Source organism: Suncus etruscus, chromosome X (genome assembly GCF_024139225.1).
Source record: "Suncus etruscus isolate mSunEtr1 chromosome X, mSunEtr1.pri.cur, whole genome shotgun sequence".
Lineage (NCBI taxonomy): Eukaryota > Metazoa > Chordata > Mammalia > Eulipotyphla > Soricidae > Suncus > Suncus etruscus.
Genome location: NC_064868.1, coordinates 94,198,381 through 94,223,405, shown reverse-complemented (window position 1 = coordinate 94,223,405; position 25,025 = coordinate 94,198,381). Strand labels below are relative to the sequence as shown.

The 25,025-nt window shown below is 57.0% G+C and overlaps 3 protein-coding genes across 4 annotated transcripts; 1 reads left to right on the top strand and 2 right to left on the bottom strand.

The window, feature by feature from the left end:
- Positions 1–1,383: 1,383 nt before the first annotated feature.
- Positions 1,384–6,167, bottom strand: SLC6A8 (solute carrier family 6 member 8). The gene is made up of 13 exons (XM_049767494.1): positions 5,866–6,167; positions 4,494–4,625; positions 4,122–4,371; positions 3,853–3,985; positions 3,576–3,710; positions 3,399–3,502; positions 3,193–3,317; positions 3,002–3,114; positions 2,800–2,937; positions 2,605–2,707; positions 2,408–2,508; positions 2,133–2,303; positions 1,384–2,047 (listed from the first exon to the last, which is right to left on the bottom strand). The coding sequence occupies exons 1-13, from the start codon at positions 6,125–6,127 to the stop codon at positions 1,907–1,909; spliced, it is 1,908 nt and encodes a 635-aa protein (XP_049623451.1). The 5' UTR covers positions 6,128–6,167; the 3' UTR covers positions 1,384–1,906.
- On the bottom strand, positions 6,167–6,959 carry LOC125998951 (translation initiation factor IF-2-like). The gene is made up of 2 exons (XM_049766966.1): positions 6,600–6,959; positions 6,167–6,481 (listed from the first exon to the last, which is right to left on the bottom strand). The coding sequence occupies exons 1-2, from the start codon at positions 6,957–6,959 to the stop codon at positions 6,284–6,286; spliced, it is 558 nt and encodes a 185-aa protein (XP_049622923.1). The 3' UTR covers positions 6,167–6,283.
- A 9,307-nt stretch (positions 6,960–16,266) lies between these two features.
- On the top strand, positions 16,267–19,807 carry PNCK (pregnancy up-regulated nonubiquitous CaM kinase). Of its 2 annotated transcripts, none has more exons than XM_049767517.1 (12): positions 16,267–16,366; positions 16,997–17,066; positions 17,851–17,982; positions 18,052–18,126; positions 18,199–18,337; positions 18,418–18,541; positions 18,625–18,700; positions 18,772–18,884; positions 18,973–19,051; positions 19,130–19,217; positions 19,289–19,433; positions 19,536–19,807. In XM_049767517.1, the coding sequence occupies exons 2-11, from the start codon at positions 16,999–17,001 to the stop codon at positions 19,424–19,426; spliced, it is 1,032 nt and encodes a 343-aa protein (XP_049623474.1). In that variant the 5' UTR covers positions 16,267–16,366; positions 16,997–16,998; the 3' UTR covers positions 19,427–19,433; positions 19,536–19,807. The 2 variants fall into 2 exon arrangements, with proteins under 2 accessions (XP_049623474.1, XP_049623473.1); XM_049767516.1 differs by lacking the exon at positions 16,267–16,366 and adding an exon at positions 16,679–16,792.
- Positions 19,808–25,025: the final 5,218 nt, after the last annotated feature.

Here is a 25,025-nt window from a genome sequence, read left to right as displayed (position 1 = left end):
GATGTGCTCTGTGGGGACCCTGTACCCCTAGTATTGCTGATAGCCTGGGTGTACCCCTGCTGCTCACCGAAGAGCCTGGGGATGGTCCTGTGCAAGAAAGCAGGATCAGGCAGCTGTGAGGGCCAGCAGATACATGGTTCTTTTGTGGAGTCAGGACCTGGTCCCCAAATCCTCATCCCCACCCCAAGCCAATAGAAGCTACCCCCCCTTGAGAACTCTTGAGGGCCTAGAAGTAATAGACTGCCTTCACACACTCTGTGATCGGATGTCCCAGTGCCCTTTCCTACCATAAACCCACCAGCAGATGTTGAGGCTGCTGGCACCCCTTTCTTTGCTTCACCATGGCCCCTTCCTCCACCTCCCAGGTCACTGACCTGGTCCCCAAGCCCAATTCCTCTGCCAGCTGAGTGTCATGTAAGTGCTCCAGCCTTGGGGTCCTGCCATTCTCCAGACCTCTTCCACCCCGGTGTTTGGGCTCATCTCCAGGACTGCCCCAGTGGTTCTTGCTGGTACCTAATATACTCTAATATCTCCCTAATAGGGCTTCCCACACTAGCAACCCTGGTCAGTCTGGCACTGCTTTCTGGACTCTGGGACTCCCCCCATCCTTTCTATGCACTGGCTGGGCTTGGGGAGTCGACATGAGATGCCCTGGCCTCCCGCCCACCCGTGTGTGCCTCTTCAAAGCAAGGCAGTTCCAGATGGAAGGCTTCGGGCACACTGGAGCAGAGCTGGGGTGTGGAGCCCCTCCAAAGCCCCGCCCTCCCATCCCAGAGGCCAGGAGGCAGTTTTGGAAAATGACATGTTTTATTGCTATGTTTGCAGCGGCTTTTCAGCACAGTAAGAATGTCCCCCCACCCCGCCCTCCCCCAGCCCCACCCCCGGCCCAGATCTGAGCACAGGGGTGGGGCAGCCTCTCTCGAGTCCACTCCATGCTTGGGATTGGAGGTGACACGGACGTGAGTTTGTTAAAGCTGCTACATGGAAGACTTGGGGCTTGAAAAGCTGCAGGTGGGGAGCCCTGCTGGGGCCCCCTACCTACAGGGGGTCCACCTCCTACCCCAGCCCAGCCTGGGGGCACGGGGAAGCGGAGGCTGTGCGTGCGTGCCCAGTGAACAGCCCCAATCCCTGGGACTGAGCCCCAACTTGGGCAGGGGGCAAGGGGGAATGCACTTTATCACCCCAGTCTGCACTGGGGACTCTACATACATCCCCACACAATAGACTGGCACAGCTTGAAGCTTTTGTTTTGCCTATGAAAATTAGATCTATAAATTCACGCTCCTTGGCTGGGGTTGAGGAGGAAGGGGGCAGTGAGAGGGAATGGGAGTGGCCAGGAGAGGGGTCAGGGCTGTTTTCTCTTAAGAAATATACAAGCAGAAATCTCTCTCCCAGTTTTTATAAAATGTGCAAAATACAAGCTCCATCGCCCGCAGGCTTCGTTCACACCTGGTATTCACCACAGTTCAGCTGGAGGGCGGCACCCAGCGCACAGGCACTCACACAAGCTCTCACAATGGGTGTTGGTGGCAATGGGGCGGGAGCCTCAGCTCCCTTTGCTGGCTCTCTAAGCGTCTAAGAGTTGGGTAGGGAGAAGGGTTTAGCCCAGTGACATTCGCCTGGTTCCACAGCTGCCACCTGGGTCCCTGCCACTGCCTCCAGGGCCAGGGTGCACTGGCAGAGGCCGGGGAGGCGGAGCGGAGGGCCTGGGAAGCAGGGTGCACACCAGCTTGCTGCAGGGGGGGGAGGAATCTATTTTTGGTGGGTTGTATGATATTTTTGGCGTTTATTAAAAATGGAAAAAGTTCTAGTGCGTACTCGTGCTGCCCCTCCCCACCCCACAGACCCCAGCGGTGTAGGGGGAAGGGCCTGGCGGGCGAAGCAGGGTCTGCTATGGCTCCAGGGCTCACATGACACTCTCCACCACCACCACCTTGCTGCTCTCGGACACTGGGGTCAGGGTGGTCAGGCCCCTGACAGCCGAGTCCTGAGCTCGGTACTCCAAGTGGTGGAGACCCCACACGGGCTGGGTCAGGTGCTGCCAGCGCTGTGGGAGATGGACAGGAAAGGGGAGTGTTAGATGTTTGCTGGCTGTGCCAAGCCTTCAGCACCCCCCACCTGACCCCACTCACCTCTGCCAGGCTCCCCTTGGCCCTGAGGAGTGAGCCCAGGAGGTAGAGGGGCACGCAGAGCATGGAGGAGAGCGCGAAGGCCCAGCCCACGGCCTCGCCCCACCACGGGTACACATAGGTGTTGTTGTACACCAGCGGCTTGTAGTACAGCAGATTAAAGATGAAGATGCCCTGCAGGAGCGCCATGCTCAGGGAGCTCCCAGGCCCTTCCCGTGTAGCCCAGAAGGGATGTCGTGCTCATGACTCCCCCAAGTCCCTGCCACGCAGCCCCTTACCATGCAGACGAGCGGGGTGAACAGGGACCAGCACCATTTCATCCAGGGGCACGGACGGTACCCGATCATGCAGGCCACGTCATCCATGAAGCGGTCGGCTCCTGGGGCCAGGCAAGTAGGAGGCAGGGTTGCCCTAGAGCCGCAAGCCCAGCCACCCTCTCCCCACTCCCAGCACCGTGCCCCTCCAGCCCACCTACCATACACCCAGGCGACCACCACACACTCCCAGAAGGCCTGCCAGAGGAGGGTGGTGCCGCTGGCTGAGTAGTAGTCAAACAGCTGGAAGACATACATCCCGCCCTGGCAGACAGACAGATGGTGCAGGGCCTGGGTCAGGGCAGGGCAGCAGTGCCTGGAGCCCAGGGCACCCACCAACCTGACCCCGCACTCACATCTGTCACCATGGAGAGGTCGATGACGAAGCAGAGGGCACAGCACAATGCCACGGAGATCTCCCTTTGGAAGCGGAAGTGGTAGGGGGCCGGCAAGAGGTCTAGCAGGCCAGTGATGAAGCCCTCCACTCCTACAAACTGAAGCGGGGCATTCAGGCTGTGCCTGTGACCCACTCCCCCCACCAACTGGACCCCCACAAACCTGGCTATCCAGGCCAAGGAGCAGCAGCATGAAGAAGAAGAGCGCAGCCCACAGTGGGGCCACAGGCATCAGCGTGACAGCCCGAGGGTAGGCGATGAAGGCCAGGCCAGGCCCTGGGAGACAGGAGAACATCAGGGCACCAGCTGGCAGGGGGGTGAGGAGGAGAAGTCACTGCTGGCTGGGCCACCTACCTGACTCTGCCACCTTGGAGATATGCACGCCCTGCTCTGCGGCCATGAAGCCCAGGATGGAGAAGACCACGAAGCCGGCAAAGAAGCTGGTCCCGCTGTTGATGAGTGCCAGTATGATGGCATCCCTGGGAGAAAGGGAGTAGGGCTTAGTAAAGCTGCCTGCTGGCAGCAGGGTGGGATGGTGGCAGGGCAGGGCTGAGGCCTACTTGTAGCAGTTGTTGTTGAAGCGATTGTAACTGCCCAGGGCCGTGAGGGCACCCAGGCCGATGGCATAAGAGAAGAAGATCTGGGTTCCTGCATCAATCCACACCTGGAAATGGGCAGCAAGGAGTTGGCATGAGGGGCCAGTGGTGTGGCCCGTACCCCCTCCGGCCCCAGCTCACCTGTGGGGAACCCAGCTTGGACCAGTCAGGTTGGAGATAGTAGACAATGCCATCCAGGGCCCCGGGAAGCAGCACTCCACGTACCAGCAGCACGACGAGGACCACATAGGGGAATGTAGCGGTGAAGTAGACAATCTGGGGAGCAGGTGGCTCCTGATACCATACCCCCACGATGGAAGGCCACCCAGCCAGGGCCCCAGGGGCAGGAAGGGGAGCTCGAGAGGGGAGGGAGTGCCAGGACCCAGCAGTGCCCTCCACCAGGACCTCATTGCTGTACCTTTCCCGTGGACTTGACCCCCTTCCAGACACAGAAGTACACCAGCACCCAGCAGGCCAGCAGGCACAGGGTCACTTCCCAGTTGAGGGCCCCGGGCAGCTCCAGCCCTCCAGAGAGCCGCAGGACTTTGTTCCTGCACAAGAACAAGTCTGTGAGGGCTGGGCCAAGCTTCCTGGGGAGCTGCCCCCTCTTACAGCTCCACATCTTGCAGGGCACTCCTGGGAAGCTGGGCCAACAGCAGGTGTGGGAGCCCCAAGCGCCTGACTCACTCCCAGAACTCGATGACCGGGGAGCGGCGATCAGCAAGCTGGTCACATGTGAGGTTGGCTAGGCTGGCATTGGCACAGTCCTCGTGGCGGAAGATCTCCACACAGTCGGGGGTGTTCCAGGGATGGCCACACGTGGCCCAGGGCAGCGTGGTGGTGAAGGACTTCACCAGGTAGTAGAAAGCCCAGGCCAGCACCATGATGTAGTAGGTGTTACAGTAGAAGACGATCACCATGGAGGCGTAGCCCAGGCCTGGAGAGGGAGCCTATTAGCCACCACCTGCCCATGCCCAGATATCCTTACCTGGCCCAGCTTCTTGCCCTGGTCCCCCAGCTGGACCAGGCTCACTCAGACAGGGCACAGCTAACACTAACCTTTAAACACCGGGCATATGTTCCACACATTGATGCTGCCAGCCTTCATGAATTGGCCCAGAGAGATCTCCAGGAAGAATATGGGGATCCCTCCCACGAGGGCGATCAGGACATAGGGGATGAGGAACACTCCTGGTAGGGGAGGAAGGAGGGAAGAATGAAGGACAGGGAGGCTGGTGGCACCCTCCCTTTCCAAACTTCCCACTGGGTGAATCAGTGGGGGAGCACTGACTCAGAGCCCCAATGTGAGTGGACTTGGAGGTGGGGGCTGAAGCAGCCCCACCTCGAGGCACAATGAGCCCTAGACTGGGGTGAGCTAACGGGCATGAAAGACACACGCAGTCCTATGCAGCCACCCCATGAGTGGCTGTCCCTGTCTGCCAGGCAGTGAAGGAAGGGGGCAGGCATGCGTGACAATGCGCATGTGCACCAGGGCTGGCACTGCCCTTGCCTGGGGGAGCCCCTTCCTCTGTGCTCAAGGCTGAGGGCGGATGGCAGTCCTGGCTGGGGGCGAGTGGAGAGGAGGATGTTTGCAGGTGTGAGATCCAGGACAGATGTGGGAGACAGGGTTGGGGCCAGGTCGACCTGGAGTTGGCAGGCTCAGGGCAGTCTGGGGCCAGCAGGTTATAAGTCTGGGGTTGCTGGGCCCCTCTGCTCTGCCCTGCTGTGTGAGGCTTGGCCACAGCTTACTGTGTCCTGCAAAGCATCCTTCTTGGCTGTGACCTTGGGCCAAGCCGGGAGCTCAGAGCCTCAGTTTCCCAGCCCCACTCTGCATGCAGTCACAGGACAGATGCATGCTGTCGCTGTGGCTAAGCAGGGCCGGTGGGCGGGCACAGGGTACAAGGAGTGTGTCCAGCGCCGGCGCCAGGCAGCCCAGGCCGCAGGCTTCCCAAGGCTGGCTCGGGCACCCTGGCTTCCCAGCCACAGAGGGGCGGGGAGGACAGGGGAGGGACAGAGTGGCCCATTGTGTGTGTGTGTGTATGTGTATGTGTGTATGTGTGTGTGGGGGCCCACACAATGTGCAACTGTTCTGCCCAGCGGCAGGGGGCAGCCAGGGCTCTTCACCTCTGTGAGCCCCCCCAGGATCCCCCTCCAACCTCGCCTCTTCCTCCCATTCCTCCATGCCAGGCTCCCGGGAGTCCCTGAGTCGGGGGGGGGGGGGGTAGTAGCCTCCTTAGGTCTCTATCCCTGGGCGTCCTCCCCCCTCCCCACCCCTGCTGCCAAGCACATGACCCGCCATGGGGTGGAGGCTGCCCAGGCAGGGCCTTCCAGCGGCAGCAGTGGCCACGATGTGGCCCCCCTGCTGGCCACCAGGACCTCCCCCTCCCTCTGGACTTTGGCCTGGCACCCCGGGGGAGGACGGGGGCCTCACCTCCTCCATTCTTGTAGCACAGGTAAGGGAAGCGCCACACGTTGCCGAGCCCCACGGCGAAGCCCACGCATGACATGATAAAGTCCATCTGGCGTGTCCACGTCTCACGCGGTGGCACGGCGAGGTGGGTCCCGGGAGCCCCCAGGACAGCGGGGACGTCGCTCTTGGCCGCAGCGCCGTCGGGCCGGGGAGCGATCAAGGGGCCCTTCTTCTCGTCTCCCGACACGCTGTAGATGCCGTTCTCGGCGCTTTTCTTCGCCATGGCCCCGGCGGGGGACCTCGGCGCGGGCGGGCGGGCGGACTGGCGGACGGGTGGGGGGCACTGGGGGCCCCGAAGGCGCGGGCCCGCCCGGGGGCCTCGGGGCGGCCGGGCCGGGGGACGGGGCGGGCGGGGTGCGGGACGGAGGGCGAGTCGCGGTCAGAAGCAGTCCACGAAGCACTTGAAAGTGAGCCTGAAGAATCTCATGTGTGTCGGGGGCCCGAGGGCGCGCGGGTGGCGGTGGGGTCCGGCCGGGCGGTGGTGGCGGCGGCGGTGGCGGCGGCGGCTCCCGAGGCTTCTATCCGCGGCTCGGGCGGCGGCGGCGGCGGCGGGCGCTCCCCCGGCCCCAGGCTCAGCCTAGCGGAGCGCAGGCGGCATCGGCCCCGGCTGTCTGCAAGCGGCGACTAGCGCAAGGCCCGCACCCGCGCCCCAGCCCCCGCCCGGCGGCGGCCCCGCGCGCCCCTCCGCACCCTACCAGCACCGCTCCGCCGGCGGCCGGCACGTCTCGTCTCCTCTGCGCTGCGGCGGCGGCTCCTGCCGCTGTCGAGCCGCGGCGGCTACAGCGACTCGCCACCGCGCTGCGACCGGCCCTCTCCGCCCCGGCCCGACCGTGCCCGCTTAAGAAGCGGCTCCCGGGTGACGTCACTGGCGCCCCACCCCCCCGCCCCCCGGCCACCCCCCCGCCGCCACGCTCCCCGCCCCGCGCCACCCGCCCTCCGCCCGTGGAATGCGCCGCCGCTGGTACCTGGGGTGCTCCGACCCCCGCCTCACCTGGGCCCCGCCGGCCCCCTCGTCGCCCGGTGCCCGGCGCCTTCCCTGGCGGCCTTCCAGGCATCCCCGCCGCCCTCTGCCCTTCTGCGCTCCTTCCTGCCCATCTCTGGCCCGCCTCTCCTGCTATCTGGGGGCTGGGCCACAGTTGGGTACCCAAGGCTCCACCGCGCCCCCCCCCCCCCCCGCTGCCTGCTTCCAGCCCGCTTGAACACGGGGAGCGTCCTAGGGGCTGGGCCTCTGCTTCAGCAGCCCCGAACCCACCCGGGTACAGTCTGGAAGGTGGAGGTCAGGGTGCCGGGACTGCCGCCTGGCTCAGGAGCTGGGTTACACCGAAGCAACCATTTGGCAAGGGGCCTGGACCCCTAACGCCCCCATCCTGGCCCAAGGAGGGGTGGAGGCGCCCGCTGGAAGGCGGCAACGCTGCCCCCTGGTGTCGGGCGGGTGCACGGACCCTACCCCAAGGCCGCAGCTGCCACTGGCGCCTTATCTCCGGCCTCCCCAGCGAAAACAAGGTTGCCCAGTTGCCTCCCCTCCGACCCACAAACAGCAGCTCTGGAATTTTCCAGGGCCCAGAGCAGCCTTGGGGGCGGGAAAGGAGGGGGTCATTGTTCGGGTTGGGTAGGGGAAGCGGCCCCTCCCCCCCATTCCCAGCTCCCCAATGGCTACACTGACTCCCCAGATGGCTCATCCCGTTACACTAAGCCCTCAGCCAGCCTCCGCTTTCCGAAGAGAAGCCCTTCTGGCTTCAGCCAGCTCGGACCTGTTCACAGCTAGGGCGGCTCACAGCCCAGAAGGGTGCGTCCCTGTTCGAGAAGCCCCAACTCGGACTGCCTCAGACGGCCTAGACAGAGTGAAGGGAGAAGTAGATGGCTTTGAGAGAGACTGGAGGAAACCCGGGGCCGTGGGAGGATGAAGACCGGAGCCAGAGGGGGAAGTGGGTACTGAAGTGCAGATTCGGGTTAGCCTGAGTGATGGGGAAATGGCTGTCAAGGCCCAGAGGAGAACTGATGGGACCCTACAATGAGACCACAGGGGGAGAAAAACTCTGCTTGGTGTCCCGCACCTTCATGCAGTTCAACTCTGGGGAGGAGCCATGGGTCCTGGATAACACTCAGACCCACACCGCAGCTGTACCCAGGGCCAGCATCTGTGAAATGCCCAGGCACGGACCCACTGGGGGTTCTGGTGTGGGCCTTTGCCAGGGGGGGTCACACTGACTCACCCTGGTAGCAACCCCCTCCTCAGTGGCTGCAGCTCCTGACCAACAGGACTCTGACCCTACAGTCCTACAGACCCAAGAAAACCACAGGGTGAGGACAGGGAACTGGGGAGCCTGGGAATCCAAGCAGGACTGAAACCCGGTGTGGAGGGTGTGGACCCCCACAGACCTGAACCTGGAGAGCAAGACCTGGCTTCTGGGGACTCTGGAACTGGAATGACCTGGAACAAAGGCTGGCAGGTTAGGGGAGGGCCACTGGGAGCATTTCCAAGGAGGTCCTCTCAGGATAGTCATATTCTCAGTTGTTTTTCAATTCTACTATGGGGAGGGCGAGGGGGGCAGACAAATTGCAGCAGAATTAGAGACCCCCACCAGAGTAGAATATGGCCACCCTTCTCCCATCTGTTGAGCACCCCCTGCCTCCCCTCATGCCTCTTTTTGCTCCTCACCCCCACACCCCACTTAGGCCCACAAGGCTCTGTTGCAGTGGTCATGAGTGGACAGGTGGGGACCACAGAGAGGAAGAGAAGACTTTTTCCCCATTTAAGCCAGCCACCCAATCTGCTCACCCTCACCTTTAGTGGGGGGTTGTACTTGAGACTGGTGCTACTCCCGGAGATATCTGCCAACCACACCAGATGGGGTAGGCCTCTGGGCTCACAGTGCTGGGTGCCTTTGATGACACCTGGCAGGGCTGTGCAGTGCCAGGGTTGGAGCTTGAGCAAGGGTGTCCGGGCCCAGAATCTCCCTTCTCTCTCCACATAACCTTGGGGGTAACTGGGAGCAGCTCAAGCATGATGAGTGGGGTTTTGGTCCAGGGAAGGGGCACCATGTGCAGCACCGCTGTATTGCCACTGACTTGGAGCCTCCAGCACAGCTAGACACCTACACTTTGGGGCCCATCCAGATGCTCAGTCTGTTTCCATGAGGGTACTGGATCAGGGACACTTCCTCGGGTTTCTGGGTCCCTTTGTCTCTCCCAGATCCTCAGTGAGTGTGATAATGTAAATAGATATGTGCAGGTAAGTGCATGTATGAGTTTGGAGTAAAGTATGGGTCAATGAGTATGTGAGGCACAGTGAATATATGTCCATGAGAGAATGGCAATGTGGAGGTGTGTGTGTGTGTGTGTGAGAGAGAGAGAGAGAAACAGATAGAGAGAAAGAGAAAGAGCTTGAACTTAAGCCCAGACCAACTTAACTCTGACCCACAGCTCCTGCCAGTCTCATGCCTGTTTCCTGCTGGAGCCTTCCCTTAGTCAACTGTGCAAGGAGCCCCCATGGGCTGGGGTGGGACTTCAGGAGAGTGGTCGGGATGCTCAGCGGCTTCCTTGCTACAGGGCCTTTTGCTTCATGACCAGCTGAACCAGGGCCAGTCACTCTGCTCCTACAAGGACACGGATTATTGTAGACATGAGCTTAGATACAAAGGGCAGGAGCAATAGCACAGCAAGGAGGGTGCATGTTTTGTATGCAGCTGACTGAGATAGATCTCTGGCATCCATATGGTCTTCCCAAACTGACAGGACTGAGTCCTAAGTGTAGAAAAGGAGGGATCCTGAGCATGGTTGAGTCGGTCTCGAACCCAACAGAAACGGAAGAGGTATTAAGATAGTGTTTCTACTGTTGAGATTAACTCAGAGATTCAAGACACCTATTGGGGGCTGGAGAGAGAGCACAGTGGTAGGGCATTTGCCAAGCACACAGCAAATCCAGGACAGACATTGGTTTGGATCCTGACATGCCATACGGTCCCCCGTGCCTGTCAGGAGCGATTTCTGAGTGCAGAGCCAAGAGTAACCCCTGAGTGTCGCCAGGTATGACCCCCCAGAACAAAACAAAACAAAAACCAAACAAACAAAAGAACACCTTCTACATGTGGGAGGTCCAGTTCCATTCCTGGCACTGGGTAGTGTCCTGAGCACAGCTGGGAGGACATGCAAAACCCAAAGCAGCAGAACCTACAGAACACAGTCCTTCGGTGCACTCTGGCCATCCCTGCCTAGATATGACTGCTAATCTAGTGTCTCAGCTGAAGCCAGTCTCCCAAGGAGCCTGGGCCAGCTTGGTTTCTACTCAGGACACTTCTACTCACTTCCTTCACGTCTGAACTTTGCATCTGGCCAGTTTCCTGCTGCCTATGCTGCTCCATCCCCAACAGTTCCATGGACCCACTGAGGCCTCTTCGTGTGCACATTTCTTTCTTGCTTGTTTTTCGGCTACCCCTGACTTGCTCAGGGCTTACTCCTGCCTCTGCACTCAGGGATCACTCTTAGTGCTATATAAGGGACCATATCAGGCTCTGGGGACCAAACCTGGGTCAGCCACATGCCAGATAAGTATCGCACCTGTTGTGCTAGGTCTCTCTCTCTGGCCCCATAGATGTATACATTCTTGAATCACAACCCACATTCCTGTCCGCACTTCCTCCACCTCATCAAAGAAAAATTCTTTTCTTTTTTGGCTTTTAGACCAAGAGGAGATATCTGGCGACTACTTCTGGCAGTGTTTCGGGACCCAGCCTGGGTCTCCCTCACAGAGACCCTGTACCTTAGTGGGTGAACCAGGTCCCTGAGCCTGCGGAGGGTGCTCATAGCTGCCACATCCACTGCCTGCAGTAGGATTCTTTGGGCCTGGCCGCCTGGTGCCATACATGCACCGCAACCTGCTGGGCTGGAGCAGAGCTGCCCCAGGCCTGGGCTTCCCCTTCAGATACCCCCATCTGCAGGCAGATAGCGATCTAGTGCTACTTTTTCTGGAATGTCATTCAAATGGCATCACCCACGTAGCCTTTCAGTTCTTTCTCGCACTTGGTAGTGTGGCTGAAGAATGTGGGGGTTTTCTTTGCGCCAGTATCTTTCCGGGCTGGCGACATGGTGTCTTGAGCCTCTTCTGACAGCTGAGTGCCAGGGTGGCCCTGGCAGGCTCTCCCCTGCAGGGCTGGTGCCCACGCACTGGCAGCCTCTGGGAGGCCTTGTGTGGATGGCAGACCTGCACCCTTGTGGTTGTGCAGTGCTTGGCAATGGTTCTCCTTGGCTCCCACTGTCCTGTGCTGCTCTGACTGTTGGGCTCCTGGGTGACATAGGCAGGGGACGCTTCACGTGGGCTCTTTCTCCATTTCCTGTTTGGCAACTTACCTTTAGAGCATTTGCTCATTCTGGGATTTCTTTTCTTACCTTATCTTTTTATTTTTTTGGCCCACACCCAGCTATGCTCAGGGATTACTCCTGACTCAGCGCTCATGGATCACTATTGGAGGGGCTGTGGGGGACCCAATGGGATGTAGGGGATAGAACCTGGGCCAGCAACTTGCAAGGCACACACATTCCCAGCTCTCTCTTCAAATCTTTTTTTGTGATTTTTTTGGTTTTTGGGCCACACCTGGCAGCGCTCAGGGGTTACTCCTGGCTCTACACTCAAAAGTTGCTCCTGGCAGGCTTGGGGGACCATATGAGATGCCAGGACTCAAACCACCGTCCGTCTGCATGCAAGGCAAATGCCATTCCTCCATGCTATCTTTCGGGCCCCCTCAAACCTTATCTTCTTTTCTTGTAGGCGGTTCACATCTGGCTGTACTCATGGGTTACTCCAGGGCTTACTCCTGGATCTGTGCTCAGAGATTCCTCCTGGAAGTGCTCAGAGAACCCTTTGAGATGCCAGAGATCAAACCGAATTGGCTACGTGCAAGGAAAAGGCCTTATCCCTTGACTAATTGTCCAGTCTCATTTGTTCCCTTTGACCTAGAGGAGGCTTGCAGTGTTCACCATGTAAGCATGTGGTCATGAGGTCAGGTCCCGTCAGTGCCCTATGTGTGAACTGGGCCTGGTCACGGCACAGTTTGCAGCTGTACCATGGCTAGCTGTGTGTGAGCAAATAAAAATGTGCACAAGCCTCAAGGGCAGGTCAGAAGCTGGATGAGCACCTGGCTAGGAAGCGCACCCCCTTGCCACGGGTGTGAGCACCACACCGACCCCTGGCCAGCACGTTAGAACTTGTGTACCTTAACTCTGAGTGCTCCCAAACACTGACTTGAAGGGACCACAGACGGCATCTGGTTACGAAAATACAGTCCAAATGTGCAGCATCAGCAATAACGAAAGGAAGGTGGGGTGGGGGCAACAGAAATGTCTTTTGTTTTTGGTTTTAGGGCCACTCCCAGGACTACTCAGGACTTCTGGCTCTGCACTCAGGGATTACTCCTGGTTATGTTGGGGAACCATTGGAGGTGCCAGGGACCAAACTTTAGTGGGCTGTGTGCAAGACAATCACCTGAACCCCTGTCTTAGCTCCCTGGCCCCAATTTTTGAATGTTTTTCTATGGGAGGGAGCCCAGGTGTCAGTGTGCAAAGAGCTATTCCTGCCTCAATTTTGTTTGGGGTTATATTTTGGGGGAATGGTTTTGGGGCACAACTGCTGATACTCAAGAGTTATTCCTATAAAAAAAAAGAGTTATTCCTAGCTCTGCGACCAGGAATTCTTCCTGGCAGTGTTAGGGGGACCCTATGGGAAGGTGCCCCCTCCTGGTGGGCTTTGCCCATGAGGCCGGTGGTTCCAAGCTATGGCCCAGGGAGGTGGTATTGCTGGGCCCTGAGCTGCCAGAGACTCTAGTGCTGCTTCAGTGCACTACCCAGCAGTGCTCAGGCCTTGTGGTGCCGGGTATGGAGCTGGGGTCAGCACATGACAGTCATGAGCCCGAGTGCCTGGACTATGATCTCCAGCCCCGCTACACCAATACTTAAAGAGGCTGGACTCAGCGCTCTGTAAAGTGCTCTTTGTAAGAAATTTTTTCCAAACTGTGTAGGAGAAAATAGATAGTATTGTGGGATGGGTATTTGCCTTAAGTGAGGCTAAACCGGGTTCTATCTCCAGCAGACCATATGATCTCCCTGAGCAGAGAGGTAGGAGTGATTCCTGAGCACTGTTGGCTATGGCCCCAAAAACAACCCACCAAAGAAACAAAGAAAAATCTTCCCATATTTTAGACCACAGTCCTGGGTCAGCTGTCCTGTACTGGTGGCATCTTGTCTCTTTGACCTCTGTCCCCTTTCTCTTCCTCTCATATGCTGAGGGCTGGGCCCTGGGCCCTATGTGGGACTTAGGCCACATTTTGTGCTATTTGGGGGGGGGGGTCACACTCGACAGCACTCAGGGGTTACTCCTGGCTCTATGCAATTGCTTCTCAATTATTTTCTGTCATGCCCCTCTAGGAAAAAGAAAACATTTTTCACGCCCCCCCCCCGCGAGACTGTAAATAGTAACTTTATTAAAAAATCTTTAACCTGCAAAACAAAAATATATAAAATAATTTGAGCTGATTTTTTTTTTTTTTGGTTTTTGGGCCATACCCGGTGACGCTCAGGGGTTACTCCTGGCTATGTGCTCAGAAGTTGCTCCTGGCTTGGGGGACCATATGGGATGCCGGGGAATTCGTCCAAGGCTAGCGCAGGTAAGGCAGGCACCTTACCTCTAGCGCCACCGCCCGGCCCCTTGAGCTGATTTTTTAATCAGAGGTGATGTCTAGATTAATGGCTACAATGAGCATGTTTTGCAATACAGAGCTTTTCAAAGCGGGGTTTGAAGCAGGACACAGCAACTCTCAACTCCAGAAACATACAGAGACATAAACACGGGGCTTTGCTTATTATGATAGTGTTTGCCGAGGTCAAACGCGCCCCCCTTTACGGACCCTCCAGCCTCCCCTGGGGGGTGCGCCCCACTATTTGAGAACCACTGCTCTACGCTCAGAAATCGCTCCTGGCAGGCTTGGGGAACCATATGGGATGCCAGGATTCAAACCACCGCCCTTCTGCATGCAAGGCAAACGCCTTACCTCCATGCTATCTCTCCGGCCCCATGGGCCACATTTTTGGCGGAGACACATCTGGAGGCACTCAGGAGTTACTCCTGGCTCTGTGCTTAGAGATTACTCCTGTCAGGCTTGGGGAACCCTATGGGATGCTAGGGATTGAACCTGGGTCAGCCGCGTGCAAAGCAAAAGCCCTCCCCACTGCACTATCGCTCTGACCTTTAGGGTACATTTCTGGTCCTGGGCTCCTTCTTTTCTCAGGAAGAGTCCTTCCAGAGAACAAATGTCTAAGCTCCTAATACCGCTCAGTTGGTTACTTTGACTTCCTCTTTCTCAGCTGTGGGGATGAGCCATTCCCAGCAGTCTCGTGCTCAGGAGTGACCCCTGGTGGTGCTCCGAGAACCATCCATATGTAGTACTGGGAATTGGGCCCAGAGCCCTACAGCTGATCCCTGCTTAAGGTTTCTCTGTGGCCCATTTTGGTTTCGAGGGGAACCTGCATCTTTAATACAGATCTGCTTCTTTTCTGAGGAGTTTGGTATTTCGCATAGAGGTCTATGAGTGCTTTGAGTTGCTTTTCCTGCATGGGAGTCCTGAAAGAATTTTGGTTTTGTTTTTCTGGGTCACACCTGGAAGTGCTCAGAAATACTCCTGGCTTGGTTTACTTCTGGAGGTGAGGGGGACCATGCAGTGCTGGGGACTGAACTGAGCTTATGCAAGCCATTGGCCATCTCCCCGTCCCCAGGAAGGCCCTTTGGAAAGTGCTCCCTGCATCGTGGAAGGGAGCTCTGTTTCTGCTTTCTGCTCCCAAGGCTACTGGCACCCACCAGTCGGGCCACCCTGCTCTAGCTCTGCTTTCCCTCTGTGCTGGTGGTCACTTGGTGCCTCTTCCCATGGCACCTTTTTACTCATTGTTTTGTTTGTTTTTGAACCACACCTGGTGATGCTCAGAGGTTACTCCTGGGTCAGGAATCACTCCTGGCAGTGTTCGGGAGACCAAATGGGATGCCAGATATCAAACCTGGGTCTGTGCAAGGCTAGCACCCTCCTTCCTTACTGTGCTCCAGCCCCATCGACTCCTGATCATGTTTCCTGTGATTACACGGCACAGGCTGCATGACTAGGGAGGGGAGGACAAGCCTCTTGTGACATCACTTCCTGTCATGGCTCCTGCCAGTTCCCGTGTCTTCAGTGAGATCTGTGGATTCCCATTGGGATGGAAGTCTGGGTCGGCCCTGTTCACACTAATGAACAGTGGGGCGCACCTTCTTCAGGGATCTGGAGAAGTGACTGGGAAAGGCAGGTGACTAAGCCGGGCAAGGCCTCCTCACATGTCCTGTGAGAGTGGACATTTGTAAACATTTGGTTGATTTTGGAGCAATAGTACACTGGGTAGGGTGCTTGCATTGCCCATGACTGACCAGGTTTGATCTCCGACACTCCATATGGCCCCTGAGTACAGCTAGGAGTGATCCTGTAGTACAGAGTCAGAAGTAAGTCCTGAGCAAAGCTGGGTGTGGCTCCAAAACCAAACAAAAAGTCTTGAACAGATTGTTGGTGACACACCTGGCAGTGCTTAGGGATTACTCCTGGTTCTCAGGAATTACTCTTGGTAGTGCTGGGGGCCCATATGGTATTCTGGGATGGAACCAAGGTCTGTCGTGTGCAATGTAGACACCCTCTCCACTGTACTGTTGGTCTGCCCCCATGGCTGATTTTGGTTTAATTTTTATAGACGGGACCTGCCTGGTGATACTCAGAGATTATCCAGCTAAGAGCTTGGGGGTTGCTCCCAGTGGTGCTCAAGGAACCAGACGAGGAGGTGTCTGTCTTTGAATGAGGTTCCTCCCCTGCCCCTCAAGGCATGTGCTCAGTCTTCCATTCTTTCTGCAGACCCTCTGCTCAGGCTGGGGAAAGCTACAGCCAAGGGAACCTACTGGGGTGACCTGGCTACTCTCTAGCGCATCTGACCCTCACAAGGACCCCCAGGCTTCTTAGGAGACCCCTTCAAAATCATTTGGCTGCCCCGTGGAACCCTGTGAAAACTGTTGTGCAGGGGTCTTGAGGATCCCTGCCTGTATGCGAATTTCTACTTCCCTGGTAGGAGAGACCCAGACTGCAGGGAAGCGGGTGCTAGTGAGGAGGCCCAGAGAACGTGGACCTGGAGATGGGGCAGGTTGTGCTCGTGTGCGGGGTGGGGCCAGAGAGACCTTTTTGCTGAGGTGACATTTGAGATGCCACCCCTCCCCCTCTGTAGCAGGGACACCCCCCTTTCAGCATGTAGTGCATTGCCAGGACAGGCGCTAGGTGGCGCCCTTGAGGCCGGGTGCCAGTGGGTCAGCAGGTGGCCGCGGAGCCTAGGGTTGAGCAGTGAAAGGGCTTGGAAATCCCCCCAATTCCCCGCGGGGTTCGGCCTCGACCTGAGACCTGGAGATCATCGGGGGAGAGTGAGCGGCAGCAGGGCAGGGTTGTGGAGGGCGGGAGGTGGCTGAGGATGTCGAGGCTGGCGAGTCGACTTGCCCTGAGCAAGCACAGAGCCTGGCCCCGCCGTGCAAAGGTCCTGAGGCCGGGCAGGTGGGCGGGCAGAGATGGCAGCGGATGGGCGGGCCTGGCGCCCCGCAGTGCGGCCGCCGCGCTCGGTCACGGTCCCCGCGTGCTGGGCGGGCACGCGCGGCGGGGGCGGCTGGTCGGGGCGCGGGCCGGGGGCGCGGCGAGCGCGCGCGCGGCGGGGGCGGGGACGGCGGGCAGGGGGCGCGGCGGGCACTACGGTCAGTGCGCGACGCCGCGACTGGGGCTGCAGGTCAGGCGGCACCGGGCCCCGCGCCCCCCTGTCACTCGGCCACCGGACCACGGCGTGGGTGGCCGGCTCGCAGGTGCCGCTTGGGCCCGGGGGCGCAGGGGGCGGCCCTGGGGGGCCAGGGTTTGGCGAGCAGCGTGTGGGCACCATGGTGGGAGTGGGATGTAGCGAGCCTGCTGGGAGGCGCAGGGAAGGGGGTTGGAGGGCTGGGGTGGGAGCCTGCGGGGGTGGTGGCTGTGGCGAGGGTGGTGGCGCCCCGGTGTCTGTCCCGTCCCCGCAGACATGCTGCTGCTGAAGAAGCAGACGGAGGACATTAGCAGCGTCTATGAGATCCGCGAGAAGCTCGGCTCGTGAGTGCACAGCCGCCACCATGGTGTGGCGTGTGCATGTGTGTACATACGTGTGGTTGCTTGGAAAGGCGGGTGGAGGCTCTGATGGCATGTGTATGTGTGCGACTCTATGTGGACATGTGTAATTGTAGATGATTGTGTGTGGATGGTGTGAACATGTGCGGGTCAATGTGAATGTATGTGGCCATGTGACTGAAGAGATGCGTGTGAATTATGGGTGAATGCGTGTGACTCGGAGTGAGTGGGGGATGTTAGTGAACATGTCCATTCATGTGAGTGGGGTAGTGAGTGGGATGTACAGGGCTGTGTGTATGTGTGTGGTGGTGTTCAGGTTTGGAGCTATATTTGTGCATGTGTGTGAGGGATATGCATGTGTGTGGCTGAGTGTGAATGTAGGCAGGGGTGTGCTTGACTGTGATTGTGTGTGTCTGAATGTTTGATGGGAGTGCATGTGCATATAAGTGGGACTACGTGTATATGTAATTTGTGTGTATATGTGTGGATGTGTGGTCGTGTGCATGTATATGATGGTGTACACATATGGATAAATGTGATTCCATGATTGTGTGTATGTATGTGTGTGGATGAACAGAGACTAGTGGTCTATGATCCTGCGTGCATATGTGTGGATCTGGAGAGAGAATGTGACTGGCCCGTAGTGGTGTGTGTATGTATGTGAATGCATGTGGTTGTGTGTGCACATGAAGAGAGAAGGTAAGTGGTCCGTGATGGTGTATGGGCCATGTGGGTCCTGGCCCTAGTCTCACTCACCCCTATGCTGCAGGGGCGCCTTCTCTGAGGTGGTGCTTGCCCAGGAGCGGGGCTCCTCACACCTGGTTGCCCTCAAGTGCATCCCTAAGAAGGCACTTCGAGGCAAGGAGGCGCTGGTGGAGAATGAGATCGCGGTGCTGCGCAGGTGCGGCCCAGGGATCCTGGGGGGCACCTATGGGGGCACGGGTGGCACAGTGCTTTCCCGCCCTTGCAGAGTCAGCCATCCCAACATCGTGGCGCTGGAGGATGTGCACGAGAGCCCATCGCACCTCTACCTGGCCATGGAGCTGTGAGCAGTGGTGTGGCGGGCAGGGGGCAGCCTGGGGTGTGGGCCGTGCTGAGACACCTGTTTCTGATGCAGAGTGACAGGGGGTGAGCTCTTTGACCGTATCATGGAGCGGGGCTCATACACGGAGAAGGATGCCAGCCACTTAGTGGGCCAGGTCCTGGGTGCCGTGTCCTACCTGCACAGCCTGGGCATCGTGCACCGTGACCTCAAGGTGGGTGCTCCAGGAGCCTGAGGGTTGATGAGGGATGTCTCTGGCCAGGCCTGACCAGTTGCCCCCTGTGCTCCACACAGCCCGAGAACCTGCTGTATGCCACACCCTTTGAGGACTCCAAGATCATGGTGTCCGACTTCGGCCTTTCCAAAATTCAGGCTGGCAACATGCTGGGCACCGCCTGTGGGACTCCAGGCTATGTTGGTAGGTGGGGGCTGGTAGCTGTCAGCCAGGCATTCTTGGGGGGTGCTGAAGGGTACCAGTGGGCATGTTTGTGCCTGTCACAGCCCCCGAGCTCCTGGAACAGAAGCCATACGGGAAGGCGGTGGATGTGTGGGCGCTGGGTGTCATCTGCTACATCCTGTGAGTGCGTGGCCTGCCTGCCCCTGTTGGGCTGGGGAGGGGGGCTGGGGCTGACTTGCGTGTGGCACCAGGCTGTGTGGGTACCCACCCTTCTACGACGAGAGCGACCCCGAGCTCTTCAGCCAGATCCTGAGGGCCAGCTACGAGTTTGACTCGCCATTTTGGGACGACATCTCAGAATCAGGTGGACTGGGGTGCTGGTAGGGGGGCTGGAAACTAGGTGCAGTGGGCCAGGTCAGGTGGGGTAGGGCTCACCAGCCTCCCTGCTCCAGCCAAAGATTTCATCCGCCACCTTCTGGAACGGGACCCCCAGAAGCGCTTCACCTGCCAACAGGCCTTACAACATCTCTGGTGAGGGGGATCCTGAGGTGTGGGCCCAGCACCTGTGGGACCCAAGTCCTGCCCGCTCTCATCACAGTGCCCTTCCAGGATCTCTGGGGATGTGGCCTCCGACAAGGACATCCTATGTTCTGTCAGTGAGCAGATTCAGAGGAATTTTGCGCGAACCCACTGGAAGGTGGGTGCGGGCTCCCCTGCCTGCCCCAGAAGCTGAGTGATGGGCCAAGGCTCACCCACATCCCTCCACAGCGAGCCTTCAATGCCACCTCCTTTCTGCGCCACATCCGCAAGCTGGGCCAGAGCCCTGATGGGGAGGAGGGTACCGAGCGGAGAGTGGCCAGCCACAGCCTGCCCGGCTTCCAGCCCAGCCAGACCCCCAAGTGGTGAAGCCCAGGTGGGTGGGGTGTGCTTGCAACCCAGGAGCTGAAAAGGAGGGGGCTGCAGATGGGGACCACTGCATGGGATCAAACCCCTCCCTGGGCTTGTCTCCCTCCAGGCTGATCGAGGCCCGGGCAGGCTGTGACGACCACCAGCCCCTCCTGCTTCCTTCAGTCCCTTCCCTGCTCCTAGCCCTGGGGCTGGCCTCTGCCGGAGAGTTCCAGAAGCTCCTCCTTGCACAGAGTGCCGAGGCCTGCTCTGGGGGAAGATGGCGCATGTGTGCAGGGGCCCCCTATTCTGCCGTCGGATGCTTGGCTATGGTTGTCCTGTGCTTCGCTTATGCCGTGGCCTCCAGTCCCCTTGCCCCCCATTCAATAAAGACAGACAGCAGTGGTCTGTGTGCTGAAACTAGGGGGGGTGGGGAGCTCACCCCAGGCAAAGAGGCAGCCCATAGTTCTCCTGTGCTCTTGCCATGGCCTCTGATCAGTTCCCACACTCCATACCTTCCATCAGGGGCTGGGAAGCACTGTGGCAGGAGTGTTTCCTGGGCCTCCAGACCTGTGCTGGCCTTGACTTTGGGGCCCTGGGAAGTTGGCTCTGTCTTGTTATGCTCTACTGGAGAACCCGGCCCCACACCCTGTTCCAGATGCACCCGAATTTCAGAGCATATCTTGCACCCAACAGGGAGTCTGACCCACCTTGGCTCTCACAGAGTTCTAGATGAGCATCTGCTGCCATTACCCCCTGGGCCTACTGTTATGGAGACACTTCTCCTTGCCCACCTTTGGGTCCCAGATAAAGGCTCAGCAGGGTTTTGGGGTAGCAGGGCTGAGTGTTCCCAGGAGAGTAGGGAGCTGGGATAAGGTCTGATTCCCCACCATGTTGACTGCCAGGTAGTGCTGTCATCCCAAAAATCTCAGGCTTGGGTGGGCCTCTCTCCCCACTTTGGTGAAGGGAATTGGCAGTTCAGAGCCAGGAGCAGGAGGGGCTGGATGGGCTCAGAAACTGGCAAGGGGCAGGGCCTAAGGCGGCAAAAAAACGGGGTGCAGCCTGTCCTCTTGCCAGTAGGTGGCGCCAGGGCCCCATATTTTCCTCTCACAGCCACCCCAGCACCCTGATCCACAGGGCTCCCCCATGCACCAATCCAACTCATCTGGGAGTGGGGGCCTAGACAGGCTGTCGTGGGCCCCTCTTTATCCCCTGGACCCTTTCATGGGGGGCAGAGGTCACTGAGGAATGGATGTAACCAACCAAAAAGACCCAGGTTGGGGGGGTTGGGGCTCAGGTGCAGGGATAGAGCTGAGTTGAGAGTCCACACCCTCATGGCAGACTTGGGGGTGACTCCCTGGGGACAGGGGGCGGATGAGGGCAGAACGGAGACTGCTCTGGGGGAGCTTTTGTGTTTCTGGACTGGGATGTGGGAATTAGTTTTGTGCTTGGGAGCCCGGAGGGGCCCAGAGGGACCCCAAAACAGAAGCTGTGTCAGTGGGCACACTGACTTCCCTGCGGCTCCCTGGATGACTGGTTGCCCTGACCCCACTTGATATCCGGGCAACCAGGCCTGAAGCAGCCCAGCTGGGTAGAAGAACTTTGTCGGGGACCTGAGGAGGCGGGGCTGGGGCAGCCCTCTTCTCTTTGTGATGCCTGGCCTTCCCTGTCCCTACCCCCAGATTTCTCCCTGGCATTCCCAGGGTGCAGTGTGTGGCTGTTAAAGGGAGCTGGGGAGCCGAAGTGTTTGCAAGTGCAGTAGGGCACCCCCCTATTACCAGGGCCATACAAGGCGTATGGGGGCAGGGCCCAAGCTATATATAGTATAGAGGGAAGGATGCTGGCCTTGCACAGGCCAACCTGAGCTCAATCCTGGCACCCCATATGATTCCCAGAGATTCGCCAGGAGTGATCCCTGAGCAAAACCAAACCAAAAGTTTGGAGTTTTTGAGAACCAAATTGGAACCCTGTGGTCACTGGGGAGCTTTCTTAGGGGCTCAGGGAAGGGCTCCAGCCCAAGAGACACCAAAAGGCTTCATAACTGCCTTTGCAGCCATTTGGGCCACACCCAGTAATGCTCAGAGGACCCTCCTGGTGATCCTCAGGAGACCATGTGTAGTGCTGGGGATCGCACCAATGAAAGCTGCTGTAAGGGGAGGCCCCACCCATACTCTCCAGCCCTGTTCCTACAAAGAATTCCCCCATAGAGCTTCCTTCCTTCCTTCCTTCCTTCCTTCCTTCCTTCCTTCCTTCCTTCCTTCCTTCCTTCCTTCCTCCCTCCCTCCCTCCCTTCCTTCCTTCCTTCCTTCCTTCCTTCCTTCCTTCCTTCCTTCCTTCCTTCCTTCCTTCCTTCCTTCCTTCCTTCCTTCCTTCCTTCCTTCCTCCCTTCCTCCCTTCCTCCCTTCCTCCCTTCCTCCCTTCCCTCCCTTCCTCCCTCCCTCCCTCCCTCCCTCCCTCCCTCCCTCCCTTCCCTTCCTTCCTTCCTTCCTTCCTTCCTTCCTTCCTTCCTTCCTTCCTTCCTTCCTTCCTTCCTTCCTTCCTTCCTTCCTTCCTTCCTTCCTTCCTTCCTTCCTTCCCCCTCCACACCAGCTGCTCTATGAATTGAACTTGAATCTCCATCCAGAGCCTATGCTCAGTTTTCTTGGGCCACATTTGGCAATGCTTAGGACTGACTCCTGGCTTTTCACTCAGGGATCTCTCCTGGTGGCAGTTCGGGGGTGATATGGGGTGCTGGGGATCAAACCCAGGTCAACTGCGTGCAAGGCAAGTGCCCTCCCTGCTGTGCCATGTCTTTGGCCACTCACAGCATGTTTCCAACCCTCTGTGCCTTTTTGGTGAATAGAAGGACCCTTTGTATCCAGATCCCTTTCCCAGGCAGGCGGGGCTGCAAATTGCATGTTCCAGCTTGTGCTTCCATCACTGTCTTATACCAGCTTGCTGCAGGGCACTGAGCACAGAACTGTGGGGCTTACTTATTGCACAAGATTAGAACCCAAGGCACAGTACGCCAACTCCGGACGTGTCCAGATTGTTCCAGCTAGCTCAGTGCCTTGTATTTCTCCACGATCATCTTGTTAATTCTGCAAAAACAAACAAAAGTCATAGATCGGATTTAGTAGAGGTGGCGCTGAATCTTTAGAGAAAGTTGAAGATTTGTGGGCTGAAGGTTTATGTCCTCCAGATATCTCTTTTGCATCCTGCCCCCCCCCATGACTGCATTCGGAGATGGGGTGTAAGGGCGTAACAGGACATGAGATCCTAGGAACGTACCCTGGGCTGCTAGGCTGTGTAGTCTGAGAGCTTGTACCATCTCCCCCGCCCCCAACATGCTATCTGAAGCTAGGCCAAGTAAGTATATGGTGAGAAGTCTGTATGCCTCCCCGAAACAGAATGGGGCGTAACTCAGTCTTTCAAGCCTCCAGAGCCATGAGAAAATAAACATTCCTTGGGGCCAGAGAGATAGTGCAGAGGGTAGGGCACTTGCTTAGTAGGCCTGGCACTGTCCCCTGGGCAATGAAGGGGGGCACTCTCGAGCTGAATCAATCCAGGGTGGAATTTCTGTTTAAGTTTTTGGGCTTAAGTTTCTCATAAGAACTCCATGGTGCTGGGGAGCGAGTCCAGCACTATGCTCAGAGCACTGAGGATTTAACTCAAGGTGTCCTGTTTGCCAGATGACCCCTTTAATCAGGAGTCTTCTTTATTGTGTATGAAGTTTCTAGTATGCAGTGCTTCATATTCAAACCAAGGGAGCTTTACTGGGCCCGAGAAATGGCAGAGAGGGGGAGGTGCTTACTTGGCATGTGGATGGCATGGGCTTGGGCCCCAGAATGACATAGAGTCAACAGAGTTCCTCCAGGATTGTAATTCCTGAGCACAAAGCCAGGAGTAACTGCTAAGCCAGTTACTGGGTGTGACTCAAACCAAATAAAGAACTAGAAAAGGGCAGTATTCTTTTTTCTATTTTTTTATCTTTTTCTCCTCCCTACCCATGGACCCCTGTACTACCTCTTTGGCCCCTCTTGGCCCCTTCCCACCCCCAATCATCTCTCCTTTTTTTTTGGAGGGGGCACACCATGTGACTCTCAGGGGTTACTCCTGGCTATGCACTCAGAAATCACTCCTGCCTTGCGGGACCATATGGGATGCCTGGGATTGAACTGAGGTCTGTCCTGGGTCAGCAACGTGCAAGGCAAGCGTGCTACTGCTCCGCTCCGGCTCCTTGTTCTTAAAGGAGAGTTACTTCCTTTTTGATCTAGATGCTTTTAATTCCCCTTTGTTCTCTCTCTTTCCTTCTCCATGTGCTAGCAAGACCCTCCAAACACCTCCCAGATGAGGCCAGGGAGCATACAGTCTCCCCTCATTCTGTATGACAGTCATTGTGCATTTGTTTTGTCGTCACTGTCTTTGCTCACCCCCAGAAAGTTCTTTTATACTCCTTGTTGGCTGAGGTGGTTTTTTTCAAACCATGAATCAAGTGTTAGATTTTGTCAAATTATTTTTCTGCGTTTGTTGACGTGGTCATGATGGACTTCATAAATATAGCATGTTGAATGGATTTTCAGATCTTACATCATGCTTGTATTTTTTTTTTTGAGTTTTGGGCCACATCCGGTGATGCTCAGGGGTTCCTCCTGGCTATGTGCTCAGAAATCGCTCCTGGCTTGGGGGACCATATGTTATGCTGGGGGATCAAACTGCAGTCTGTCCTAGGCTAGCACACACAAGGCAAATGCCCTACTGCTTGCGCCACTGGTCCTGCTCCATGCTTATATATTTTTTAATTTTTATTTATTTTATTTAGTTAGTTTTAATTTTTTTACCATGCTTGTATTTTTGAGAAAAATTTCAGTGATTATGATGTTGAAGCCTTAGAAGCTGGTGGATTCAGTCTAAGTATGGGGATTAGGATTTTGCCCCAGTGGCAGGGCAGCTGGTATTCTGTGGTATGAGATAGGTGGGCTATGTTTTGTCTTGATTCTTTTCCGCCAGTGAAGGAAGAGCATCATTTGCTCCCTCTATTTGATGGGGTTCATCAGGAAAAATTTTGGTAATTCTCCCTTGAAAGATTTTCAATCACTAATTCGGCTCAATTCCTTTTTTTGGGGGGGTGAACACCTGACTGTGCTCATGAATCAGTCATGCTGGGGCCCTGGGGACCATCTTCAGTGTTGGGAATTAAACCAGGGTTAATTGCATATAAGAGCCTCAACTGTGTTGTCTCTAGCCCTTGAGTTAATTCTTGTTGTAAAATGCTTCAAATGTTCTATTCCTCTGGAAGTTAGTTTTGGTCACTTGTGTCATCTTAGGAATTTGTTCATTTCATGTGAATTGCACAATTATTGGCATGATGTTGTCCAAATGTTTCCTGTTTACCACCCTGAACATTTCTCTTTTTTTCACCCTGGACATTTCTATAGGTCAGCGAGCCATCTTTTACTTTTGATCCCTGGCATCTCTTTTCTTTTTTCCCTGTGGCAGACTAGCTATATATTTTCTTGATCATTTCAAAGCACTCACTTAAGTTGTCATTGATACTCTATATTGTTTTCCAGTTGTATATTTTATTCAACTCCGATGCTTGCTTTAGATTTACCATGCTTAGGGGGGCGTGTTTTATTTG

Excerpts from the sequence above, each read along its gene's own strand:
- PNCK (XM_049767517.1), top strand. The coding sequence starts at position 16,999 with ATGCTGCTGCTGAAGAAGCAGACGGAGGACATTAGCAGCGTCTATGAG. Across the intron at positions 17,983-18,051 it reads GAGATCGCGGTGCTGCGCAG|AGTCAGCCATCCCAACATCG; the intron begins GTGCGGCCCAGG and ends CCGCCCTTGCAG. Across the intron at positions 19,052-19,129 it reads CAGGCCTTACAACATCTCTG|GATCTCTGGGGATGTGGCCT; the intron begins GTGAGGGGGATC and ends GTGCCCTTCCAG.
- SLC6A8 (XM_049767494.1), bottom strand. The coding sequence starts at position 6,127 with ATGGCGAAGAAAAGCGCCGAGAACGGCATCTACAGCGTGTCGGGAGAC. Across the intron at positions 4,626-5,865 it reads GTGCTACAAGAATGGAGGAG|GAGTGTTCCTCATCCCCTAT; the intron begins GTGAGGCCCCCG and ends CTCCCCTACCAG. Across the intron at positions 3,503-3,575 it reads CCAAGCTGGGTTCCCCACAG|GTGTGGATTGATGCAGGAAC; the intron begins GTGAGCTGGGGC and ends GCCCATTTCCAG.
- LOC125998951 (XM_049766966.1), bottom strand. The coding sequence starts at position 6,959 with ATGCCTGGAAGGCCGCCAGGGAAGGCGCCGGGCACCGGGCGACGAGGG. Across the intron at positions 6,482-6,599 it reads CCGCCGGCGGAGCGGTGCTG|GCTGAGCCTGGGGCCGGGGG; the intron begins GTAGGGTGCGGA and ends GCGCTCCGCTAG.